At 36.9% G+C, this 23,349-nt stretch overlaps 2 protein-coding genes across 4 annotated transcripts in view; both read left to right on the top strand.

Moving 5' to 3' along the window:
- The window catches only part of LOC113494840, a 57,444-nt gene that overhangs the window by 18,228 nt on the left and 15,867 nt on the right, over nucleotides 1–23,349 (top strand). The gene's annotated exons all lie outside the window — the stretch shown is intronic.
- LOC113494839 lies at nucleotides 6,362–23,330 on the top strand. Its single transcript, XM_026873337.1, has 2 exons — nucleotides 6,362–6,627; nucleotides 20,530–23,330. Exon 2 carries the CDS (start codon nucleotides 20,531–20,533, stop codon nucleotides 21,344–21,346), a length of 816 nt encoding a protein of 271 aa, XP_026729138.1. The 5' UTR covers nucleotides 6,362–6,627; nucleotide 20,530; the 3' UTR covers nucleotides 21,347–23,330.

Raw genomic sequence — 23,349 nt, 5'->3', positions numbered from 1 at the left:
TTAAACAGTTTTATATAGACAAGTTCCATAACTCTTTTATTTATTGCAATACCTATTAACCTATCAAAACTGAGTATGTTTAGACAGATACACTGTATTTTTATTGCTGGGAACCACGCTTGAGTAACGTCATCAAACGAATCAGATTTATTGGAATTTAATGTAGCAAATCTCTACTTAATATTATAAAGCTGAAGTGTTTGTTTGTTTGTTTGAACGTGCTAATTTCAGGAACTACGGGTCCGATATTAATAATTACTTTAGTGTAAGGTAGTCAATTTATTAAAGAGCATAGCAGTGATATTTTTTTTTACAAAACGGAGGGAAATTGCGTTCACATCCTCTCCATAACCACAAGCTATCTACAACCGTTTTCAATTCATGCAGACAAAATCGCGCGCAACACCTAGTATAGCATAATCAGATATCTAGAGAAATCGATAACAGCCATAAAATATCTGGGTTTTATTTTGTGCAGGCTCGTTTACATAACGAATTTGTTTTGATTGCTTCGCTATAGTTCAAAGAGTTTCAGGAAATGTGTTTAGCATATTTACGCTGTCGGTATTAATATCGTATTGCTTCTGGAATTGAGTTTGTAGAATAATAAATTTGAGAACTTTTTGTTATTTCGTTGATATTGGTAAATAATTTGTGTTTTGTAAATTGACTTTAATACATTTTCAGTTTTTTGGGAAATTTTGTTTTATTAGTATTGTTTGAAAGTTTACTTTATAAAACACTAGCTAGTTCGTCTGCGTGGTTAGAAGATATAAGTTATGACTTTTTCTTCGCTTCTATTGGTCGCAGCGTGATGATATATAGCCTAAAACCTTCCTCGATGAATGGTCTATTCAACACAAAAATATTTTTTCAATTTGAACCAGTAGTTCCTGAGATTAGCGCGTTCAAACAAACAAACAAACAAACTCTTCAGCTTTATATATTAGTATACCTATAGATGCCAACGATATCTTCGCTACGTTTCATCGATTTTTAATTTCTAGCGCGGAGATTTTAATATTACGATTTTTGTTTCATTCAACTTTTCATCTTGTCGTAAATTTAAAAAAGACGACTGTAGGTCATGTCCATTCAATATCAAACTCCTATTTAGAAATTCATGGTAGGTACTTATGCTTTATGTCTAGACCTAAAGACCCATTTTAGTACAGTTATTTCTGCCAGTAAGGGTGTGTTAGTGCGACCGGTCCTAAGTTTGCATGTATGACGCATTCCGTAAAGGTTTACGCAACCGTATGTTTGACTTTAACAAGCTATTTCCAGTTTGTTGACGTGTAACGAGTTAAATCACCACAACCGATCTGTACTTTATTACACAACGAATCGATAGAACACGCGGTTTTGTCTAAAACAACATGAAGAAAGTTTTTATGTGTCGGTAAGAAGCAAAAAAAAACAGTCCAAGATAATAAAAGTGCAAACTTGTATCAGTGTTATCGTAGACTAGCTGTTGCCCGCGACTTCGTCCCCGTGGGTAGAAGAGATAAGTTATGATTTATACCTGCCCTGATTTTTTTCACATTTTCCATTGTATCTTCGCTCCTATAAGTCGCAGCGTGATGGTTTATAGCCTAAAGCGTTCCTCGATGAATGGTCTATTCAACACAAAACAAACAAACACACAAACTCTATATATTAGTATAGATTTCAAATGGGAAGGTTTTAATTCTTCTAAAAGTTCCAAGAAAAACAGATTGTCATGTACAACATAAATATTGCGATATTTAGCTAGTTATGCCAGCAGGGTATGTTTCACGGCTCGTTCCAAACGTTAATTAACGCGGTTCAAATAGTTTTTTAAAGCAATTTACGTAATACTTCGCTCGAAAATTTATTTAATTAAAAATGTTAACTACACGTTAATTTGTGTATAGTATTATGAACAGAGTTGATTAAATTTTTATTTAGATATCATTATTCATTTTGTGTTGTAATGAGGTTAGTTATTTAGGAGAAAGAGAAGAATTTAGCTAAGTACAAACTCAGTTGTGTTAAGACACTTGATCAAGAAGAGCATTTAATGCTAAGAAAATGCGATTGTTTTTATGTCCTCAGTATCCCTCGTGTTTCGAGACGTATCACGCGGCTCGGAAGCTCTCCACTGCTCGTAAAGCACCTTTGTAGAATCTCTTTAATGGCTCTCAGTGGAAAATCACGAGCGCGGATAAAAGGACAATTAAACAATCGTAAATATTTACGCATGGATGTAACACTGCCGGTCGTAGCATTCGTAGCAAGCGTGTGATTTGTACGTAGCGAGGAGGAGCGACGTTTCCGGGTCAGAGATATGTGTCGCACATAAAGTGTAGTGCCGTAAGGAATGTGTACAACGTAGTGCGGTACAGAAAATTTAAAGTTTTGTTTTATAAAAATTGTGATTTGTTTTTAAAATTCGTGAATGAAGTGAGGTAAACTTTTGTATGTTGTGGAATTGATTTGGAAAATGGATCCCGAAAATGTACCGGTCGAAGGTCGATTTCTTTTTGAGATACACGGTTGGTAATACTGGTCACAGATTGATGCAGTAAATATAAAGTTTATTTTTATTATAAACGTGAACTGAGTAGTTATTCGTTTGGTGTGTACTTTGGCTCAGATGCACAATATATTGGTCGCGCTACTGTTGAAATCTTATGTCAATGCAGCGGAAGTGGGCTTGGCTAGATTTTATAGTCATTCGTAAGCATTCGTGGAATATTTTAATACCAAATATTCACCGTTAATAGATTCGGAATATTATAAAATTGCTATTAATAATAAATAAGAACGTTCACTCTAAATAGTTTATAGCTAAAAGGTATTAAGGTTAAACCTTTGGTTCCAGATAAAATATACGCTTAAAATAACCTCAATTGTTCTAAATAATCTCAAACTAACATTAAATGTTCTAGGTACTCGTAGAAAAAAATATAAGTAATTGGAGTCGTGGACCATTTACATAGGAAACATCAGCTCTTGCACAAGATGCGTTACAGATTATAAACTCGTGTCACAACATCGGCACACAATACGTTATCGCGTATAAAACCTGTTACAGCACCGGTAATAACCCGTTACGCGTTATCCGGAAAGCGTAATCGTGCTGCCGTGATTTTTCACTTCCGTTCCGCTGCGGTCCGCATCGTATCGTTCCGGTTCGGACGTCCGGCGAGGCGGCGACCCGACTCCGCCGTCTTATCAACACGATTATTTTGTATATCATTGTTATTAATGTTTTATAACGTTGTGAGTTATTATTGCACCAATGTATAATAAAGTATGATTTATATGTAGATAACAGTGCTGCAACAATAAATGTCAGCGATTTTATACGAGTATTTACTTTATTTGTCGCATTACAATATTTGGCTTGATTTTAACTAGAGATTTGTGTTTCACACAATCCTTCGACTCGGCACTGAACTTTAGCTCTAACTTTTCTCAGCGCCTTACGCCCTAGTACAACACAATGGAAAATTCCCTTACCCAGAACACCGTCGCAATGTAACCGTGCAAACACCAAAACGTCTGGGGATATCGATACACGACAGACAAAATATTGACAAGCCGCGCCCCTCAACAAACACCTTATCTTGCGTCATTGAAACAATGTATCGATTCCCTTACATACTGGGTAATTAGAAAGGCGTATCAATTCAGTTAACCTTTGGGTAACAGTTAAATTGAGTATACATTACTAGGGCAAGTGCCATGTAACTTGACGTGAATACATTGTTGCTTATTATGAGTGGGCTGTATTATTTCAATAACGTGTTAGAAAGTTCTTAAGACATACTCCGTTCTTTTTTAAAGCCTTCTGCACTTATGTTTCGGGGGTTTCACACACACAAGATTCAAAATACACATTCGTGGATGACAAAAATGTTTGTCCTACGCGGGGTGGAACTCGCGACAATCCATGCTCAGTGAATTTGGCGTGTTGTTCAACACCAATCGGCTATCCATGCAGTCAGTCAATCATTTGGATAGCTAATGTAAAATTTTGAGCCTATAAATCAATAAATGATAGCAAAACAGTTTCAATTTACCCTAATTAATCTAATGCAGTTCTATTGTAAACTACCAGGGCAGCATCAACAGTTAGCGGTTGTGTCACGTAAACAGTATCGGGGGCGTCGCAGTCGCTATTTCTGAACATTTACATTCCATTAGCATCGAACGCATCAAGCGGCTACACGGTGACAGCAAAGCGAAAGATAAATTGAATTTGATATAAACTATTGTTTTTTGTTTCATCAGGCGCAGGTCAGTACGTTAATGCCAGTTTTAGAACACAAAACATACATCACATTGACGTGATTCGTTTTATCGGCAACGGTGCAATAATGTCCGACTGTTTTTGTGCAAAATCTTTGAATGAAAAGCATGTTTTTGTTCCTTGTTTTGGCGAATAAAGTAGGGCTTTGTTTGTAATATAGATCATTCGAAAATACATTTAAAGGTGAATTCAATTTGTAGCTAACGAGTGAATGTTTACGATTTAAGAATCTAAATCATTTCGCTAATAAAAAGGTATTGCTTTATTCATAATATTTTCAGCCACAACGCTCGAAGGCTAACCGTTAGTTAAATTGTCAAAACATAACCCCCTTTATTAGCTTACTTTATTTAGGTAATGAACTGTTCAACAATTTTAATTACGGTCACATTTAAGTAACTATGGCGCGTTTTTGTTAACGCCAGCAATAAATTTTCAAATTTATTTCCTCCCTTATTTTCATAGCTATATGGCTTATAATTTAATGCGTTAGTTATGGCACAGGCATTTCACTTGACCTTGTTTTATTGAAGCGTTACCTTTGAATATATTATGTATGCTTGTTAATAATAGATAGGTAAGCCTATAGTTATGCGAGCATGTGCGATGCGAGTCCGATCATTAAATAATTTATCAAAAAGAAAAGGTTCTTATAAATTATGTAGGCCTTGATACCTTTCCTATACAAAAAAAACATATTTTCTGTACTTGAAGGGCGAAACCGACTTTCTTACACGCGTCCATGCGGTAATTTCATTCTTTCCTTAAAAAAGTAATTAAGCTTTGTTAATGCTTAGACCTTAGAATATTATAATGTAAGGCTAAGACGCCGGCTACGGTCTCCACGCGGGTAAACAGTTTGTTTTCTCAGCGACGGCAACACGGACCGACTTCTCAACAACTTTGCTAATTTGTGTTCCGCCACAGTTGCTAACAGATTTTTATTTTCTTTTAACTTGTACGGTTTTCAACTCTTTGCATACTTAACGTTCCATGATGGAATTTTCCTTTTTTTTTCTTTGTTGAATAGTTTTTGACATCAATGAGTGAAAGTGCTGCTACGAAATAAAACTTTGGTGTATAATAATTGTTTGCCCAAATCTGTACACTAAGTACAAATAGATAATGATCTCAGTAAGCACCTGATATAACGCAATAATAAAACAACAGGAAGATGTGATTATATTTTTATAGAGTGTTTAATGTTCTCGGGAGTTTGCGAGAGATTGATGGCGGGATAACGCCCACAGCACGTCTTATGGCGTTTTCCTCATCCGATAACTTCACAATACATTACCAAACAGGTCTAAGTGAATGTTTGACAGTTAGGATCCTGTTGCTTTGATCAGAACTTTCGATACAAAGTAATAAGTTATTTCATATTACCAAGTTAATAAGGTCGACTCTGCCAGCCGTGGGACGGACAACTTTGTTTTGTTCATAAAATTTGAATTGAAGTGTTTACGTGTTTTTTCGGCCGTTTATTGTTCACTGGGTTTTTATGAAATGTTCATATTAATGAATATGAGTATTGAATATAATGAGTGTTTGATGATAGAACCCACTGTAATGTTTCTCAATATATGAACCACCTGCCTAAAGTCGCTGGTGATAATTGTAATTTCACCAGCAGAAATGATACGACTATTTGGTACCATTTTAGCCATTTCATTTTCATACATTTTAACGATTTCTCTGCACTTAAACTGTTGTAGTAATGCCACTTGTCTTCAACAGCTGGTCGTAGACAAATATGCAGTTATCACTACGGGCTACAATTTTTCCATATTCATGTTAGTCAGATCTAAGAAACCCACCAATACAATCAGAAAAAGACTTACTACGGTTTAAGCACACCAAACCATATTACGATAGCAAAATTCCACTGTTTCACAACCACAGTTATATCTATAATCCCAGTTCAGTAAACATACAATAAAATAAACTGCGCTATAAATACTATTGACCTGGAACATATTGACAAATTCCAATACACTCGAAACAACCCAGTTCATATTACTCAAGTGTTCATGGTACGTAGCCACGGATGGGCGGAACTCGGCGGAAGCAGTTCTTCTACATTGTTTTAGTTCATGTTGCCGTATGACGCGATTGTGAACCAATTTAGATGGGATTCCTTTGATCGCGCTGGTCTTGAGCGGATGTGTGTACTGACAATTCGCAATGGAAAATTATTAGTGCAGAATTCAAATTGTAGTGCAGATTGTGAACTTTTGGTTCGTGTTTGAGAGATTTTCGACTTTATAGTGGAGACTATTTTTTGACAATTTTGATAGTAGTTCCTGTAGAAGGAAAGGACGCTTAAAGCATGGTGTAACAGAATTGTGAGTACAACTATATCTGAATGTTTTTTTCTAACATTTTTTCTTAGATATTTTTTTTATGAGATCAACCCTCTTTGCTGAAGATATTACGTCCTCTTTTCGTCCACACCTCGTGACTTTCTCAGCTAATCTTCTACGACTTAGTACCTGCTTTTGTAGTTATATTTAAGCATCAATGTGAATACGTGTTACATGAATTACGTAATACTAAAATCTTGTATGTCTTCTATAATTAATCTTCAATTAAAAAGTTAGCGTCGCCGCCGATCGCTGAATCGAATAAATGTCTAATAGTATGACAGGAGGCCGTCATTAAAGACAGCAATTTTAAAATCTATCTAGAAATTAAGTGTTTAGGTATGAGTTACAAATCAGTACAACTTTAAAACCAACATTCGCTTAGAATCACACGCAATTACTGTCAGAATTAAAGTTTTCCTACCGATGTAGTCGACAATATTATTTATTTAACTCTTTCTTATTATTCTATAATTTCCTTCCATGCTTTGACCAATTATCTAGACATAAACATAATTTATTTTCTATCCGAGTAACACAAACACGAACCAGTCTGCTATGGGGTTCGTTGTACTAATCCCTCTAACACCAATTAGAACAGATTTCCATCGCACTTGATCGATTGAAAGATAATGGTATTCAGCAATTGAGACGTCTGTACAACGTTAAATAGGAATACTGTTCTATTTTACTATTTATAAGTAACTACATCGATAGTTAGAATTAATAATGTATATGCAAAGGTACATTTGTATGATTCGTATCAGGAACGAGTATTGTGGCGCAATTTGGAGGAGGTCTATGTCCAACAGTGGACGAAAGAAGAAGAAATAATTGATTTATTGCTATCAGCTTTATCAAAATGTAGCACTTATCGAGGTCCATTAATAAAAACTAATGCCAGCTTATACGTCCTAATGCTGGGCACAGGCCTCTTCCCGCATAGTAAAGGAGGAGAATGTCTATTGAGAAAATGTTTATTTAAACTAAATCCCTAGATCTCGAGCATTTTATATCACAGACATAAACAAGATCTTCTATTACACGAGCCTTAGAAGAATCCATTATGTTACGCAATAAAATATTCTGTTTAAACATAATTCAGACAGAAGTACAACAAGGTAACCCAGTTATGAAGTAGTAAGAGGTTCTGAACAAGCCACCTGTGTCTGAGGCAACTGCCAACTAATTCAGGGCTTATCTCCGACCAGTCGAGTTATTACAACCAGCTCCGGCTAAGATAGTGCTTGGCAAGCGACTCACAGCTTAATATTTACTATTCAGTCTATATTTATTACCTAAGCTACAAGCTAGCTTATAAACCTGCTAGCTGAAGTTTTTACATAACTTTATAAAACTTTATTATGCAAAAACAAATGGACATTTAATAAATAAAATGTTCCACAATTTTCAATCCCAACTTTTAATCGGCTTAACCGATTTTTATCAGACATTTCTAATAACACTCGCACATAATTCATCTTTTAATACAACTAAATGGAAACCGTTAAAACGTTCTAGAACTATGATGAAACAGACAGTCAAACAGACAGATAGTCCTTTCCGACCTTAAAATTATAACAAAACCCTTTTTACTATTTGAAGCGTTCATAGTCAACAAAGTTCATCTAGATACAGGAAATCTTATGAACATTGCTCCCTACGTTTATGACTTTAAGACAGTCGAGTCTCTATTGAATGATATTAGTATTCATCTCGCGTGTGACGATAAACCCTCTGTCCCACTCGCCCCCTTTATTATCGCTTAGCATAATATATAGCGGAACTGCGGCGTTTTATCAATATTTATAGCATAGTACAAAAAGATTTTGTTAATGTAAATGTTGTATGTAACCCACTCTTTACAATGTGGGTACCAGGGACTCAGTTCTATCGAGGAGTTCAAAGTTTGCATCTTGTCAGTTGTCGCTCATATTTTTGCCAACTGGATCATAAGTATATTATTGACTCGTGTATATAAACCCTTGTTCAGCTATCGCCGGCACTTATCTCACGTGTCAGTTGAAGTGCGCTATAATGTCATAAAGCATTTTATATCATGACCCTCGAGGATTCATGCACTCACTTCATACAGCGATGCAGTATGCAATATAATAACAGTTTTTACATTTACTCGATAGATATTACTGGCTTACTGTCTTTAATACCCTATGATCATATTTTTTTACTTTACTAGAGGCGTTGTTCTTACCCGCCTTTTTGTGTCCAATTTTCACTATTCAGTGATAGACTTTTTTTTGTTTTTGTGTTCCGGAGTCACAACCTATTCGGACAATTAGTGCCTAGGTTAGGAGTGGCAGAAACCTACAGACGACTTTTAACTGCATGTATTTTTTAATGTTTCTTATTATCTAGTTTTAGACGTGCAAAAGTACATGTCACTGTGGAAGTTGAGTAACGAGCTGGAAACCCATGTTAATAATAATGTCCAAGAATCACAACTTAAATAATTCTGCAACATTAAAACAAAAATAACTTTGAATAATACTCAAACTACTGCTACGAATATGTGAGACGGTTCAGCAGGGTTAATCGTGTGCTGTCAGAGCGATACTCCGAGTCTTTCAGTTTAAGCTGAGCTCGGTGGAGCATGGCGCGCGGCCGGCGTCACGCCTGTCTGCCCACAAGGAAAACACCCTGGAATAGCTCGCTCGCGTGCCTGCTAACCACACATGATGTGCACAAGGGTTGTGTACTGAGTGCTGGGGTTTTTATAGTCGTACCAACGTATACATTTTGTGAATAAGGGATCATTTACTTCAAGATAAGTTGGAAATTTGTTCTGAAGCTAGAATATGACTTGATTCTTTATTATTAAAAGACATAATAGACCTCACGCTTATTACTTATTTCTGTAAATAAGTAAGAACCTATCTTATTTGAGTAGCACCGGATAGTACCGAGCTTAAGGTGTAGCATAACCTTTTTAATTATTCCACAAACATGTAACTACGTTACGTTGAAATAACTATTCAGTGTGTAAACAGCTCGCCACCAAATATGTATCTTGTAACACAGTACACAGTAACAGTTGACATTCGGCCCGGCCAGACTATCGGTTGTTGACCCCGCCCGGGACGGTTCACATTATTTGCGGAGAACACTGAAAACCCCGCATTCGCCGGGACTTAGCAGCTTTTAGAAAAATAAATATTTCCGTTGAGAGCGCTCACTTTGCTGAACAAAATGGCGGTATCACACTCAACTAGAATTTATAAACGAATTGTTTAGGCTTGTGTATGTGTGGTGTAGTTGTATGTAGCCCGTTGATTGCATTTCGCAGGGGGAATCAGAAACGTTCGTAGCTATATGAATAATTTGAATGCAGTGATGACGTAACTAGTCGAGTCTGTAAATCCTGCGAAGCCATCGTTGTGGAATATAAACCATACAACGAATACGAATTGTACAATTTATTTGACATATAGTTCACATTCCAACTTATAGCAACAAACACAAAACAATACAGATTCAACTTTTTCACATACTTGGATTTGTTAGTAAAATTGAACATGAAAAATCACGATTACAAAGCGTTGCATCCTTTCTCTCATTCTGCATCCATGTTTTTAACTCCCGCATAAAAAAAAATCCTTTTGTCACGAGGGGTTCCATACTCTCTTTAAGCAATCATGACAATCTCGTCCTCTCCATAATTCCTCAGCATGACTCTCGATGATTATATTTACGATAAGAGCGGGTGTTTCTGAAGGCTCGATAGCCGTTATCAGTGGCCGTCGCTCGCAGCCGCCGTAAGATACGATCACTTCCAGCCCTGTTACTCCTGTAAGGTTGCAATATTCTTTATCTATCGGTGAATGGTAGCTGTATTGCTGTTCTAGCTGTATCGTAGGAATATATAAATTCTTAAAAAACACAGATACTCATATGTTTTCTATATCATAAATATAGGATAGCATTTTGTCACTTGGACGTTTAGATTTCGACGGCAAGACTCAAAATCAAAAGTTTTCAGGCACTTTCAAATGGTTATAATTGTGACTCTAAGTGCAAAATGTCATTGTCCTATGGAGAAGAACCGGCAAGAATATCCATATTACATAAGTAGCGCTTATGAACTACGCATTCTAAATAGAATGAAAAACACTTCAGGATTCTGTTTAGGCAAATATTAGGTGTCTAGGTTACTGCCTTATCCCTCCGGGATATACGCATGTATATGTATGGATGAACTCATGTAAAAATGTAGGCCAATATCCCATGACCGTTCATACATAAATATTATAAACTGCCAATTTTATATCCCCATTAAAGTATCATATAATCAGCGTTGATCTCTCAATATGTTGTTTTACTGGCGTGCTGTTCATTTGTTATTGATGCTGTAGCCAAACAAACGGTATTAGCGCGGCCTAATATGAATTCATGAGGTCGTTGAACTGTGGTGACGTCGACTTTAAAACGATATGCTGAGCGAGAGCTTGTCATAACACTTAAGCTATGGAAGACCTTATTTTAACTTGGATTTTCTTAATGCCGCAATTAGAGATTAGACGGGAAGTCAACTCTAAACAATTCTTCTAATTAAAACTGACTTGTACGTGGCATACCTACATTGATACAGACATTTTGCTGAATAAACTCAAAATTATTGTATGCATTAATAAATATTTCTTGAGTAATATAGGTCGTAGCGCCGTGAATAGTTCATCTACTCTGATGCGTTTAGGTTCATCTGGCAAAGCTCTGGAATGGCTGGGCACACGTCGCGCATGCGTACTGCTTGGCAATGCGAGATCACAGATACGCCGATATTTATATAGATGTGTGAGGTATACGAACAGCTGAAGACATTTGACGTGTACTTAGAGTAATTGCACTAGCTTTAAATTAATGTAGATATCGTTAAAAAGTGCCCAGTTAAAACTACGATTTCCTTTTGGTAAAAATGTGGATTGGGGGCGAAATTCTCGTATGATACCAAGGAAAACAATAGCCAACACTCCTCTAGATTTTACAATCAGTTCTTCGTGTTCACAATTTCTGTACGGGAATATCGACACATTAGACTCCGAACAAAACTTAATATAAATACTGCTTGAAAACATAAACCGCAGCTAAGCGATTCTCATTTATAAGTAAAACGTAACCACTTGAAAACAATAAATAGGTACTTAACCTAGTAAGCCGATTTATTTTATAGTACGCTTACAAAAGTCTACGACACCTACGTGAAATGTTGGATATTATTAAGTTTTCTGTTTGCGTGGAGCTAGCGCGCAAGAGATTTCACTCACGCTCCAATTGGTTTTAAAACTCCTCCCCGCGGAAATGCGCTCGCCTCGCGTTCATACTCTCGTACTACTGCGGCCCTGGTACTCCGCGAGCGCGTACTATGTTTTCAGGAAGGATTAATACTGTTTGAATAACTTTTTGCTGAGCGTTCGTGGCGGTATACAAAGCCGTTTAAGTATTTGCGTCGACACTGAGACGGTTATATTGTTGTTTCATTAAATTTTCACAAAGCACTTGGTCATTGATCTCTTTATTGCAGCTCTACTTCAAGAGTTTACTTATTTATAAGTGCGTTTAAACTAAAGCAAACAAGAGTTTCAAGGAACAAAGTTGTTTACGAAATTCAATAAATAGGTCGTCTTAAAATGAAAGGTCACTAGGTATCGCACTGTCGATGTGAATTTCCTTTAGTTCTACATTATATTTCATTAGTACAAGTAGCACTTATAGTGCATTATGACGTCACAAAAGTACATAATTGATGGTCGCGAGAAACTGCGAACTAACTCGCAATGAAGCCATGCCTCTGCGTCCATTTTATATGAACTTTTCGCAGACATCTCTAGTTGAATTTGTAAGGATTTATTCAATTTAAAATATGAATGGACTAAGGAAATTTACCACGAATGCATTGACAGGGCCTTGCAGTGAGGTCTTGTTAATCTATACTAATATATAAAGCTGAAGAGTTTGTTTGTTTGTTTGTTTGAACGCGCTAATCTCGGGAACCACTGGTTCGATTTGAAAAATTCTTTTTGTGTTGAATAGACCATTTATCGAGGAAGGCTATAGGCTATATAACATCACGCTGCGACTAATAGGAGCGAAGATACAATGGAAAATGGGGAAAATTCTAACCACGTGGACGAAGTCGCGGGCAACAGCTAGTTATACTAGAAACACAGTTCAAGTTTTACAATTTCTTTATCCTGGGATATGTGCCTATTTCAGATAAATTAATAGACTTTTACTAAACATGTAGTAAAGCCCTAACGACCTAGTTCGAATGTTTACAATACAACAAAACCCGGAAACACATTGACGCACGATTGGCACATGTAAACACGGCAATGTATCGGCAACATTTATTGTATCACACCGTTTGATTGAAACATCCCATATAAATAGATTGATGTCCATTACCACGTAACCAGGATGCTGTTCTATCTTTGAGCTGGTGTTTTATGGTAGATTGTGTCAGTATTAGACAAGAATTGTTTTAGAAATGAATTTTCTGTTATTGATTTACTCTGTACCTTTATGAGCGCCTGGTAGTCTTCCAATTCTAACACACAGGGTGAGAGAAGTACCTAAATTGTTTCAGAGATGTAATTATGTGTGTCCTTGTGGGTTGCTTGTAACTTCGGCTCGTACTCATGGGGAAAGCCACTTGTTTGATTACTTAATTGGAAAAGCTAATTATTTTTACCCAAGACGTGAATATTTTATACTAGTGTCTGTAATTTGGTTATTTTCATTTCATACAAAATTGGAGGTTGATATTTACGTTCTTATATAACGCTTATAATATGCAGAATAGGTGAACAGAGATATTTAGAATTACAAACATCAAAAAATGTAATGTCGATTGTTAAATTAAAACCAAATCAGTTTTTCTATAAATTCATCATGTCATATTCAGACTTACAAATACATTAATTATTTGACCTCATTTTGTGACTATCAAAGCAAAACCAACCAAATCAATAAATTCAATTAGATATTATTTCAGTAACTTACTTATTATTTAACATTTTAAATTAGAGATGCTGCTGACCAGTTATTCCCGAACATATCCAACCATCGAATTCCCATTAAAAATAATTTTAGAAATACCAAAACAAAAAAGCAATCACTAAAACTAGATAAGCTAAATACATTTACAAAAACACTTATTTTTTAATGAACTCTTACGAAGATACACTTGAAAACTTTCCTTTCAACTTTTTTGGCATACGAAAACAAACATTACATAATACCAACGAGAAAACAGCACTTGGTAAATAGTAAAACTGTCTAGAGATGTACCAGGGGCGCAGTGTTCCAGTAACATGGATATTAAAATTGTTTGAGCTCATAAATGTATCTGATTAATATGTATCTGGTGTAAACAAACAAGCCACTCGATATTTGAATCAGTCAGCCAGCACTGGGTTATGATATGACTCATGTTTGACCGTTCACCCGCGGTTAGGGTTGCCACTTATAATAAACACGTTTTAGTTATACATTTATTTATTTTTCCTAACTAATTCACGCCTGATTAAACCAATGGGTTCAGAACAGTTAAATGTGCATTTTAAATGGTTTACAAGGAAAAAAAAGTAATCTAATGTTTAGATCAGTCTCATCCAAGATGATAATAATGTACAAGTATTTTTACGTATACCAAAAATTCTAACCTTTTAAGTAACCTTATCCGTAAATAAGTAATTTGGTGGTAAAGTAATAGAATGTAACGCGCTCGTGCAGTTTAATTAAAATGCCAGTGTTAATTATAACGGTGCATGTTTCTGAAAATGACTTGCCGCTGCCCCTCGCTCTGAAACGGCCATTTTCATTCACGTATTTGGGCGTGTGAGGGAAAGATTATATAATAGCGTTTCATAAAAGAGAAAAGAAATTATCTTAAACACATCTCGTATATTTTTTCATTATAATAACAACAACTTATTGCAAATTGATTATATTTTTTGACAAATGATAAAGCTCACATTATAATAGTTGAAATCAACAAATAAGTTAACCATAAATAGCCTTCATACTTCAAAAAATATTTTGATGAATGTTCTTTGTCGTTCAACCCTACTTACTCATAAGCTCGTAGTTGGCAGCGCGCCAGTGTTTGGCAGCCGGAGTAGCGCCACCTGGCGGCGACACCTGACACGACACGAACACCTGAATACACTCCTACTACTCCTGTTAGCCTGGTATCATAAATTAGCATGGTTTAAAGCTTTTTACTAAACGTTTGTTTTCCACTACGGGACATTAATTAGCTAAGTGTACCAGAGAAATAGTTGCTTGTGGAAATGTGACGCTACTGTTAAGGAAATTCTTAGAGGCCGTATCTGCAGGAATGTGCGTGTAACTTGTACATTTTTATGTTTAGTCTACATATCGTCCTTACAAGAAAAAAGTAGCTGACACATTGTTTTATTAGGACACCAGAATTAAAGGCAAATAAGAAATCCGCAATAGTGTTTGTTTGTTCTTCTGCCTAATATAATGATTATCATTTATCGTGGACAAACAACAATGTTATTGATACAGCAACCAATTAGAGAAGCCGTCTGGGCTTAAGATTGATCCTGGAACAAATATTTGTTCAGCCCATATTACTTGTCCTACATACTGTCACGAGTTATATAATAAGATTTTGTCGAAGCTAAATAATAAAACAGAACTTTTTTTGTAGAGAAATTCTTCTTCCCTATTGACAACACCATCAGCACGACAATGATAATAATATTATATTTGATACAAGTCACATCATCATCATCTAATCATCTGATTTTAAACATAGAAGAACATTTAGGGTAATGTGAAGAAATTGCGGCGGTTTGCATTAATTCTCGAGGCCATAGTACACGGGAACGGTGAACCACTCTTGTTTTAGCCAGTAGGAGACAGGAACCTCTCTTCTTTGCTAAATGACAAAAATATCCATTTCTCATTAGAATCACAAATTCACAACTAAATACTAAAAGCAACTGTCATTAAGACAAACCTTATGGCCAACACTAAATAAGAAATAGTGAATGATAAAACCAGCTGCGGAGAAATGTTCTTCTTACCTTATTCCTCAGAATGCAAATCCATGCAAGCTTTATTCTTCCTAAAACAAGTAGTAGACGTCATACTGTCTAGATATTCAGTTATTTTCGCTCAGTTTGTTGAGAATCTCCGAGTGTTTGTATTAAACACATCGTCAATCTTCAGCGTAGTACGAACATGGCTCATATATTTACTGTTTTATTTTATACACTCAACCTTCAATTATAATGAAAAATGGATGAAACATACAGCTATTCCCATATGTTGAAGACTAGGGAAGTCTAGATAGAGAGCAGTTTATAATTCAGAATGGTTAACTTTGGAATTACAAAGATGAAATTCAAAATGTAACCAATCACCAAATATTGTTTTGTTCCAATCTTAGAAAAAACAAACTCTAATTAAAATCTCTGTTTAAAACTCTTCGGTAAACAAATAGCTATCAGAGTCCGGTTGACCTATAAAACACAAATTACTAAAATATTTTTAAGTTACTGTTATCTAAAAGCAATTAACTTGAAATAAAAAGGGGAAATTAGAAGACGATGTTTTACGATGTTTTTATCTCGTTAATACTTTAGATATAGATTCTTCAAAATTCTGCTTCATATAATACGGTTAATTACTGACGAACCCTCCTGAAAATATCTTTATAAGTTTGATAAGTGTTGATAAAACGATGGCCTATCAAAGGATAATGAGGGACAAAATAGCCTCCACTTAATTACTAACTGGAAAGCTCTTTTACCTTTTTAAACGAAGACGATATTTTTATACCTACCTACAAAAATACAGGGTATAGCAATCTTTTTAAAGTTTTGCGTAAATACGGCTGAGTTTTCAATGCGCTTTTTTCTGTAGAAACAACTCTCGCACTTGAGAATTTCATTCTCATCTCGCGCCGGTTTCAAAAACATTCATATTAAATAAATGCTTGGCGGTAGTATCCGTGCAGTCATTCTTGCATTCTGCTACAGAAAATGGTGGCCAAAATATCCCCAAAACGATTTTATTTGAAAAAAAAAGTCTTCTATAGCAAAACAAAAAGCCCTCTTTTCTTCGTATAAATATGTCTTTAACAGGCAATGTATTTCAGCTCTAAGTAGGGTTCAACAAAGTCTGGACTGAAGCCAAGTGGGACATTAGAACTGTGTTTTCAGAACACAAGAACTGAATTTCCATGTTGAATTGTGAATAAGGCGTTGGTAGAGAGAAAGGCAACCCTATGTTGGTTATATTATTATCAAGAGGGAGGAAGAAAGGTAAATTACGCTTTTGAGTCTATACTGTTGCCTTTTAAAATAGGACGTTTGCTATTGTAGGAACGAGATGGGGCGCTACACCTTGCATAGCGTCCTCTCACTTCTACAACGAATAGGGTCCGACGTTATGAGTTCATGGTAAGGACACAAGGCCTTCAGGTAGTTACGCCGTGTAGTATTGTTTGCTTATCGGAATACTCGAGGGATGTTTATGAATTCCGCCACATCTATACGTAGCGTCTTTTTTAAATGAATAGGGAAATAGATTCCAGAAAAAAAGAAGTTATTCTTTTTTATAACTTGTTCAAGCTTTTGATCAAAACAATATAAAACTGGTTAGGTTTCGAGGCAATCGTTTAAGTTATTCACTTAAGCCTTTAGTCGCATTCAGAACTTAAAGTTTTCTTCGCCCTTCAAGTAATTTTTTTCTGAACAAAATAAAGCCATTGAATCGTTACTAATGAACACCCTTCATATATGAAGCATGTTTATATAGGACAACTTTTCAAAGTTCTAAATTCAGGATCAGTCAAAGTGCACTCTACGTCTCTCGAGCATGCAGTTATAGCGGCTGTAAGGTGGTTGGTCTTCAATAGTGTGGCAACAGTCAACAGGCAGGCTGTCAGGCTGGCAATCTGCCAGACTCTTAAATGCCAATAAAATTTGTTGGTCACATATTGGGGTAAAAGTGAATGTCTTGTTAGCGAGGTGTCGATGTCGGGTAGAAACTGTTGAGAATAACTTTATTTTATTCCAGAATTCTATTAGGCTTTTGGTGTCATTTAAAATTGAAAACAAGAAGATAATAGTTTCTTTTTTAAGGTTACACTGGCGGGCCGGAGAGTATGGCCACCATTGTTGTGTTTAATGGAATAGGATAAACAATCTAAGTATTTAAATATTGTTCGAAAATTTATGCTCAAGTAAACGTTATATAGTAAATGGTATGATTAGAAAATAGCGAAACATCTCCTAAAAAATCTCTAAAACTTTTGTTGATATTTTCGCTGCATAAAATTGAGTCTTTCCGAAACCAACCTGAACTCCCCATACCGGAACCAAACCCGAAACTAAATGTTCAAGCATTGAACATCAAATACAGGATATCTGGTTATTGCATCGGCATTGATAATACAGCTTCCAATTACTCCCGAGGCGGGCTTTGAATAGCAAAGCGGAGCACTGCCATTGTCGGCTCACCCTGTATAAGGATTACGCAAGTTTCTAATTGCCTCTCTATGGTGAATATCTTCCTTATTCAGATCAGCTCAAGATACTGCTGCTATTCAACTGTTATGTTCATGAAGTCTTAGTAACTATTCTCATATACTCTATTTGATAGTTCATCTTAGCTTTTGAATGCATCATAGTTACGAGTAAATTGCTTTTATACTGATGAGATAAGGCAGAGTTTTATATTTCGCATTTTTTCTGGCTCTACTTAAATACATACGACGACCTCCGTGGTCGAGTGGCATACGCACCGGTTTCAAGGTGTCGCTAGCTCTGAGGTCCCGGGTTCGATCCCCGGTCGGGTCAATGTAAAAATTCACATTTCTACATTGTCTCGGGTCTGGGTGTTTGTGGTACCTTCGTTGTATCTGAATTACATAACACAAGTGCTTTAGCAACTTACTTTGGGTTCAGAACAATGTATGTGATGTTGTCCGCATTTATTTATTTATTTATTTATTTAAACATTTCTTGACTGCAGATGTTTTAATCTTAAAATTTTACTATTATTTAAAATACTATAGGATAGTTTAGGCTTAATTGTCACAGAGTCGCAAAAGTCATTATTTTTAAGCGGACAAACCTTTTTCCTACGAGACCAAAACGTACTAGAAAGAAAAAAGAAAGTGTAAATGATACCCGGTCCCAGTTGGCGGAGGTCCAAGATTCAGTGCAGCGAGTTAGACCCGGCGCTGATAAATATGGCCGCGATTTGAATCACTTAGCGTCACAGTCAGTGCCTCTACCACGAGCTCTTTAAGGACTGATGCTGGTGTGGAAGCGAAACGCCACTAAGTATGTACTGTGCTGTTTCGCTTTAACAACAGCTAGGTAATATTCATATGGATTTAGACCTCGTGGTACAGGCGTGGTTTGGCAAGAAAATATTTATTGTGTTTTAGTAGTTCATAGCTGTAGTTTGGTGTTAGTTTAATGTCTTGTGCTTTTGTTGTGCACGAATCGTAGTATCTGTCGGTAGAAATCTGTTACTACGTGCTGAAGGAGCTGTACATCCTCGGAATAAAATAAAATCTACCAAGTCACAGGAATAAACAAATAAAATAAATAGTAATAATTATATTTAATCTATAAAAGTGACTTAAATGTTAATCTTAAATATAGCAGGTATCGTGGTAGTTTGTACCCAAACTCTACTACTAATGAAATATTAAATGGCGTTTATCAATTATTACAGCTGTAAACTTACACAAATTAGGCTAATTATTCAAATAAGCGGCCCGTGTAATGTAATGACGTAGTTATGCTGAAACATCGCATATTCAGCCCACATGACATTGTTGGTTTAAACATTTTGCGACCGGCTTTATGAAATTCAGACGCATTCAGGCTTTCATTTGAGAGGTTCCATTCAAACTTGGCATTCACGAGAACATTTCTATGTGTTATAGCTGGAATACTGAAAACAACCTTCAGTGGTGACGTCATTTGTAAAGATTTTTAGAGGTTTTTTTTAATTTTGAGTGTCGTAGTAATGAATCGACTCTAGAGGCTGTATAACATTAAGATGATGTTTGAAGAAAATTACAAATAAAACATAAATCCTCGTCATAGAAATGGATACCAGGCTTACGAAAACAACATTGTCTGTCAAACTGTATCTAATTTTCTAATTCCCCCGCTGAGTACCATCCTCCACCTACATTATTAAAGAGCGTTGGACTGCGCATAATGTTTTCTCTGGCAATGTATTTACAGTCACAGTTGGAAACTTTTCCCTACTCGTGAAGTCCTGCGAAAATTGACGTCGTCCACACTGAATAATTTAACAGAGCCTATCATTTGCCCCGGACCTCGCAAATTGTTATACTACGGACTTTATACTGCCTCAGGCAAAAACACGACTCGTTCCATATTTTATCGGCCATTTTGAAAGCATTAGCCATGTCCTCTTGTCACTTCGACACTACTTTGATTTCTGTTTTACGATATGACAGCATTTTATATACATTTTAACTTAATGCTAATTTTATAAGATGATTTTGACATTCTAAATCAATAAACTTCTTTATTGTTGTACCGACTTAGTGATAACATTGACTATGACTAGAATTAGATCGAACTTTATTTAGATAATATTTACACAGTGTACTAAAACTATTGTATTCCCTGTCGGCAGCCGCCAGCTAGATCTTGTTGCAATCCATTTGTTTATTGAATTAAGTTTGTCTCGTGGGGCGGCCAGTGCGCTGGTGTTGTGTAGGTCTCGTGAAGTGGTCCCGGCAGGCACGGGTACGGGTCGAGTCCGCCCGCGCCCGCACTCGCGGCCCGCCGCCGCGGTATGAGCAGCGCCACTCACCCGTGCCCGTGCTTGCAGGATGCACGCGGTGGGCCTGCACTCGGCGCTCGCCATCCGCCGCGAGCGGAAGCGCCGCGCCGAGCAGCAGCGAGCCCGCGAGCGCCGCTACTCCGTACAGTCCTCAGAGTCCGGCGTCACCTCCCCGCACTGCTCCACCGGCAGCTTGGAACGGCGCCGCTACAGAAAGTCTCGCGCGACCGAAAATGAGGTCGTCTCCTCGGTCGGGATGCTCCACCTCGGAGTGGTGTTCCTCGTGCTCGGCCTCTTCCTGATAGGCTCGGGCTGGCTTCCGGACAACGTCACCTCCTGGAGCAGCGTCGGCTCTGTAAGCTGGTTCAATGAGTTGGTTTGTTCGGGTCTGTTTGCCCTGGGTATCGGCGTCTTCCTTATCATTCTGCACAAATATTTGACAAAGAGTGAAGAGGACGCCCTCGAAGACTACGTACAAAGGCAGCTGACGAGGTCTCGCTCGGGACATAGACTGGAGAGGGACGCGGAGACAGGCGGAATGCGGACAAAGAACGCCCGTCGTGCGCGAGCCACCGAGGTCCTGCCCGAGTCCGTGACCGAGACGTACACGGAGCCACCGCCGGACCGCGCGCACGGGTTTGTGAACGCGCTGGCGCTCAACGGGGACGCCATGCGGGAGCTGCCGCTCGAGCAGATAGTGGAGGAGGAGATCTCGGTGACGTCAGAGGGTGGCGTGCGGCTCGGCAAGTTCAACAAGGACACGTACTCGTCGCCGTCCGTGGCGCCCAGCCTCAGCCCCGGCTCGCCCTCCGACACGCGCGAGCTGCTCTCCGACGGCCGCTACATGATCATGTCGCGCATGTGAGCCACCTAATTCGACAATCCGCTGGCTCCGAGCCTTTTCGCCTAATGTGACATACTTTGCTTCTATAGCTATAAATGCCCCAAACTGGCGCTACTGTGTGGTGTCCCAACACAGTTTTGTTGAAAAACTTTAACAATTTTAACGTTTCTAAAACTAAATACACTGTAAAGTCTCATTGTAACTACAAAACGGACTAGGCGAGCGCTGTGAAAGTAAAGAATAGTCCATTAATGTAACTTGGTTGGAAATTCCAGCGGTTCGGGAAACGTTTCAGTTCGCGGCCATTTTCGCCACTTCCATTATTTAATCTAAAATATGCTCGGAATCAGAGGATTGTCGAAAATTGGTTCCTTCGCCTCGTACATGGATTACGACAAAGTGAAGTGAACTCTATTTCTATTGTGATTGAGATCGTATTTCTATATTCCTGCTACTTGTGTTAACACGGTTTCAATGTAACTATCCCGCTATTTCGTTATAGAGCTTCGATGCTTCGTCGTTTCAATGGATATTTCATTTGTATTCGGGGGAATGCTTATCTATTTTATATTTTAACCGACGGACCAACTCTTTGGTAGATTTTAGCAGTAAGTTGTATTGTAAGCTCGTTTATAACTGCAGTCGTAAAACTGAGCGGGGCACTAGCGAGATCAAGGGTTAGGATCGCGTAACGCGTAACCCGTTCTTTGAACATGTTTCATTCTAAAAACAAAAACGAAAACAATTCTTGACTTTATTAAAAACATTTTCATTTTAGTTTTTCTGTGAAAGAAGAACAGAATAAATAAAAGTTTCTAAACCAGAAAATACCCACTACAGGAATATAAATATCCATGAAAGCGAGTAGCGAAAACAAAACACGGAACACTCTATTCGAGTTGAAACAGTGATCTGCAGTTGTAAACGGGTCATTGTGTATATTTAATTAAATTACGATTGAAATTCCGCATGTATTGGCTTGAGACTGATTGTTAAATACTGTTCTTATACCTGAAGATTTTATATAATATTGTATGTTTGTTTGTCTTAGTACTCTGTTCAGTTGTTGCTTTGGATACACGAGAGATGTATGATGTAGCCGAAAGAATATAACTTATAAAATGATTATTTAATATTTTAGTTACAAAAATCATGATGTATCTGATAACTTATTAATATAGACGCTTTTTATCAGCAATTCGATCCTTAAACTTTACGTACTAGAATGTTGTTTTGATAAACGAGAAACGAATGTAATGTAAATTGTAAGGCCTAGGAAGAATCGAATGTACATAAATATTGTAAGTGACATTGATTAGAGAAATATGTCTCGCGTATCCAAAGAGTAACTGATATATTACGGTAGAATTATTTATGTAGAGAATATAATTTACATGTCATGAACTCATAAGGCACCAAACGTGCAAACTGTTTCATTTCAACAGATCTGTGCCAAATGTTTTATGGCAATATTGTAAGTCGTTGAGCTTATTTAACATAGAAATATCCAATCTTTGAGTTCGTTGCAACTATTTACTTAAAACCGACCGAATAATGTTCCTTCAGACTACATATTCGTCCTCTTTGGAATATTGCGTACAGATGACATGCTTGCATCTACTCCAGTCCTAAAATTCCAAGGTCGATTTTAAGATAAAGTTATATTTCATTTCGATAGTAATTTCGTCCCACCGTTTCGTTATGTAAATAATTTATTTTAATTATAAAATAAGTTTAATTTTTTGGGGCTGTGATATATTTTCGTTGTTAATCGAGATGTCAAATTATATAAATATGTACACTACATTATGAAACATTGATATTAATATTAAGCTTATACACACGAGCTTAGCTTCACAATGCTCAAACTTTGAGTTATAAGTTTTCACCCCTTTCCATTTCTTCTATCCTAGTACTTATCCCTTTTAATCTTCCCTTTTTATTAGATGAAATTGATGTTCTTTGTGAAAAATTTCTTAATTGTAATTGAACATCGTAACTGAAATATATCAACTATAACACAT

Source organism: Trichoplusia ni, chromosome 6, assembly GCF_003590095.1.
Source record: "Trichoplusia ni isolate ovarian cell line Hi5 chromosome 6, tn1, whole genome shotgun sequence".
NCBI lineage: Eukaryota > Metazoa > Arthropoda > Insecta > Lepidoptera > Noctuidae > Trichoplusia > Trichoplusia ni.
The sequence above is the reverse complement of the archived record's forward strand: the minus strand, read 5'-3'. Positions and strand labels throughout refer to the sequence as shown.

Bases quoted from the DNA above. Each gene is read 5' to 3' on its own strand.
- LOC113494839 (XM_026873337.1), top strand. From the start codon at position 20,531: ATGCACGCGGTGGGCCTGCACTCGGCGCTCGCCATCCGCCGCGAGCGG.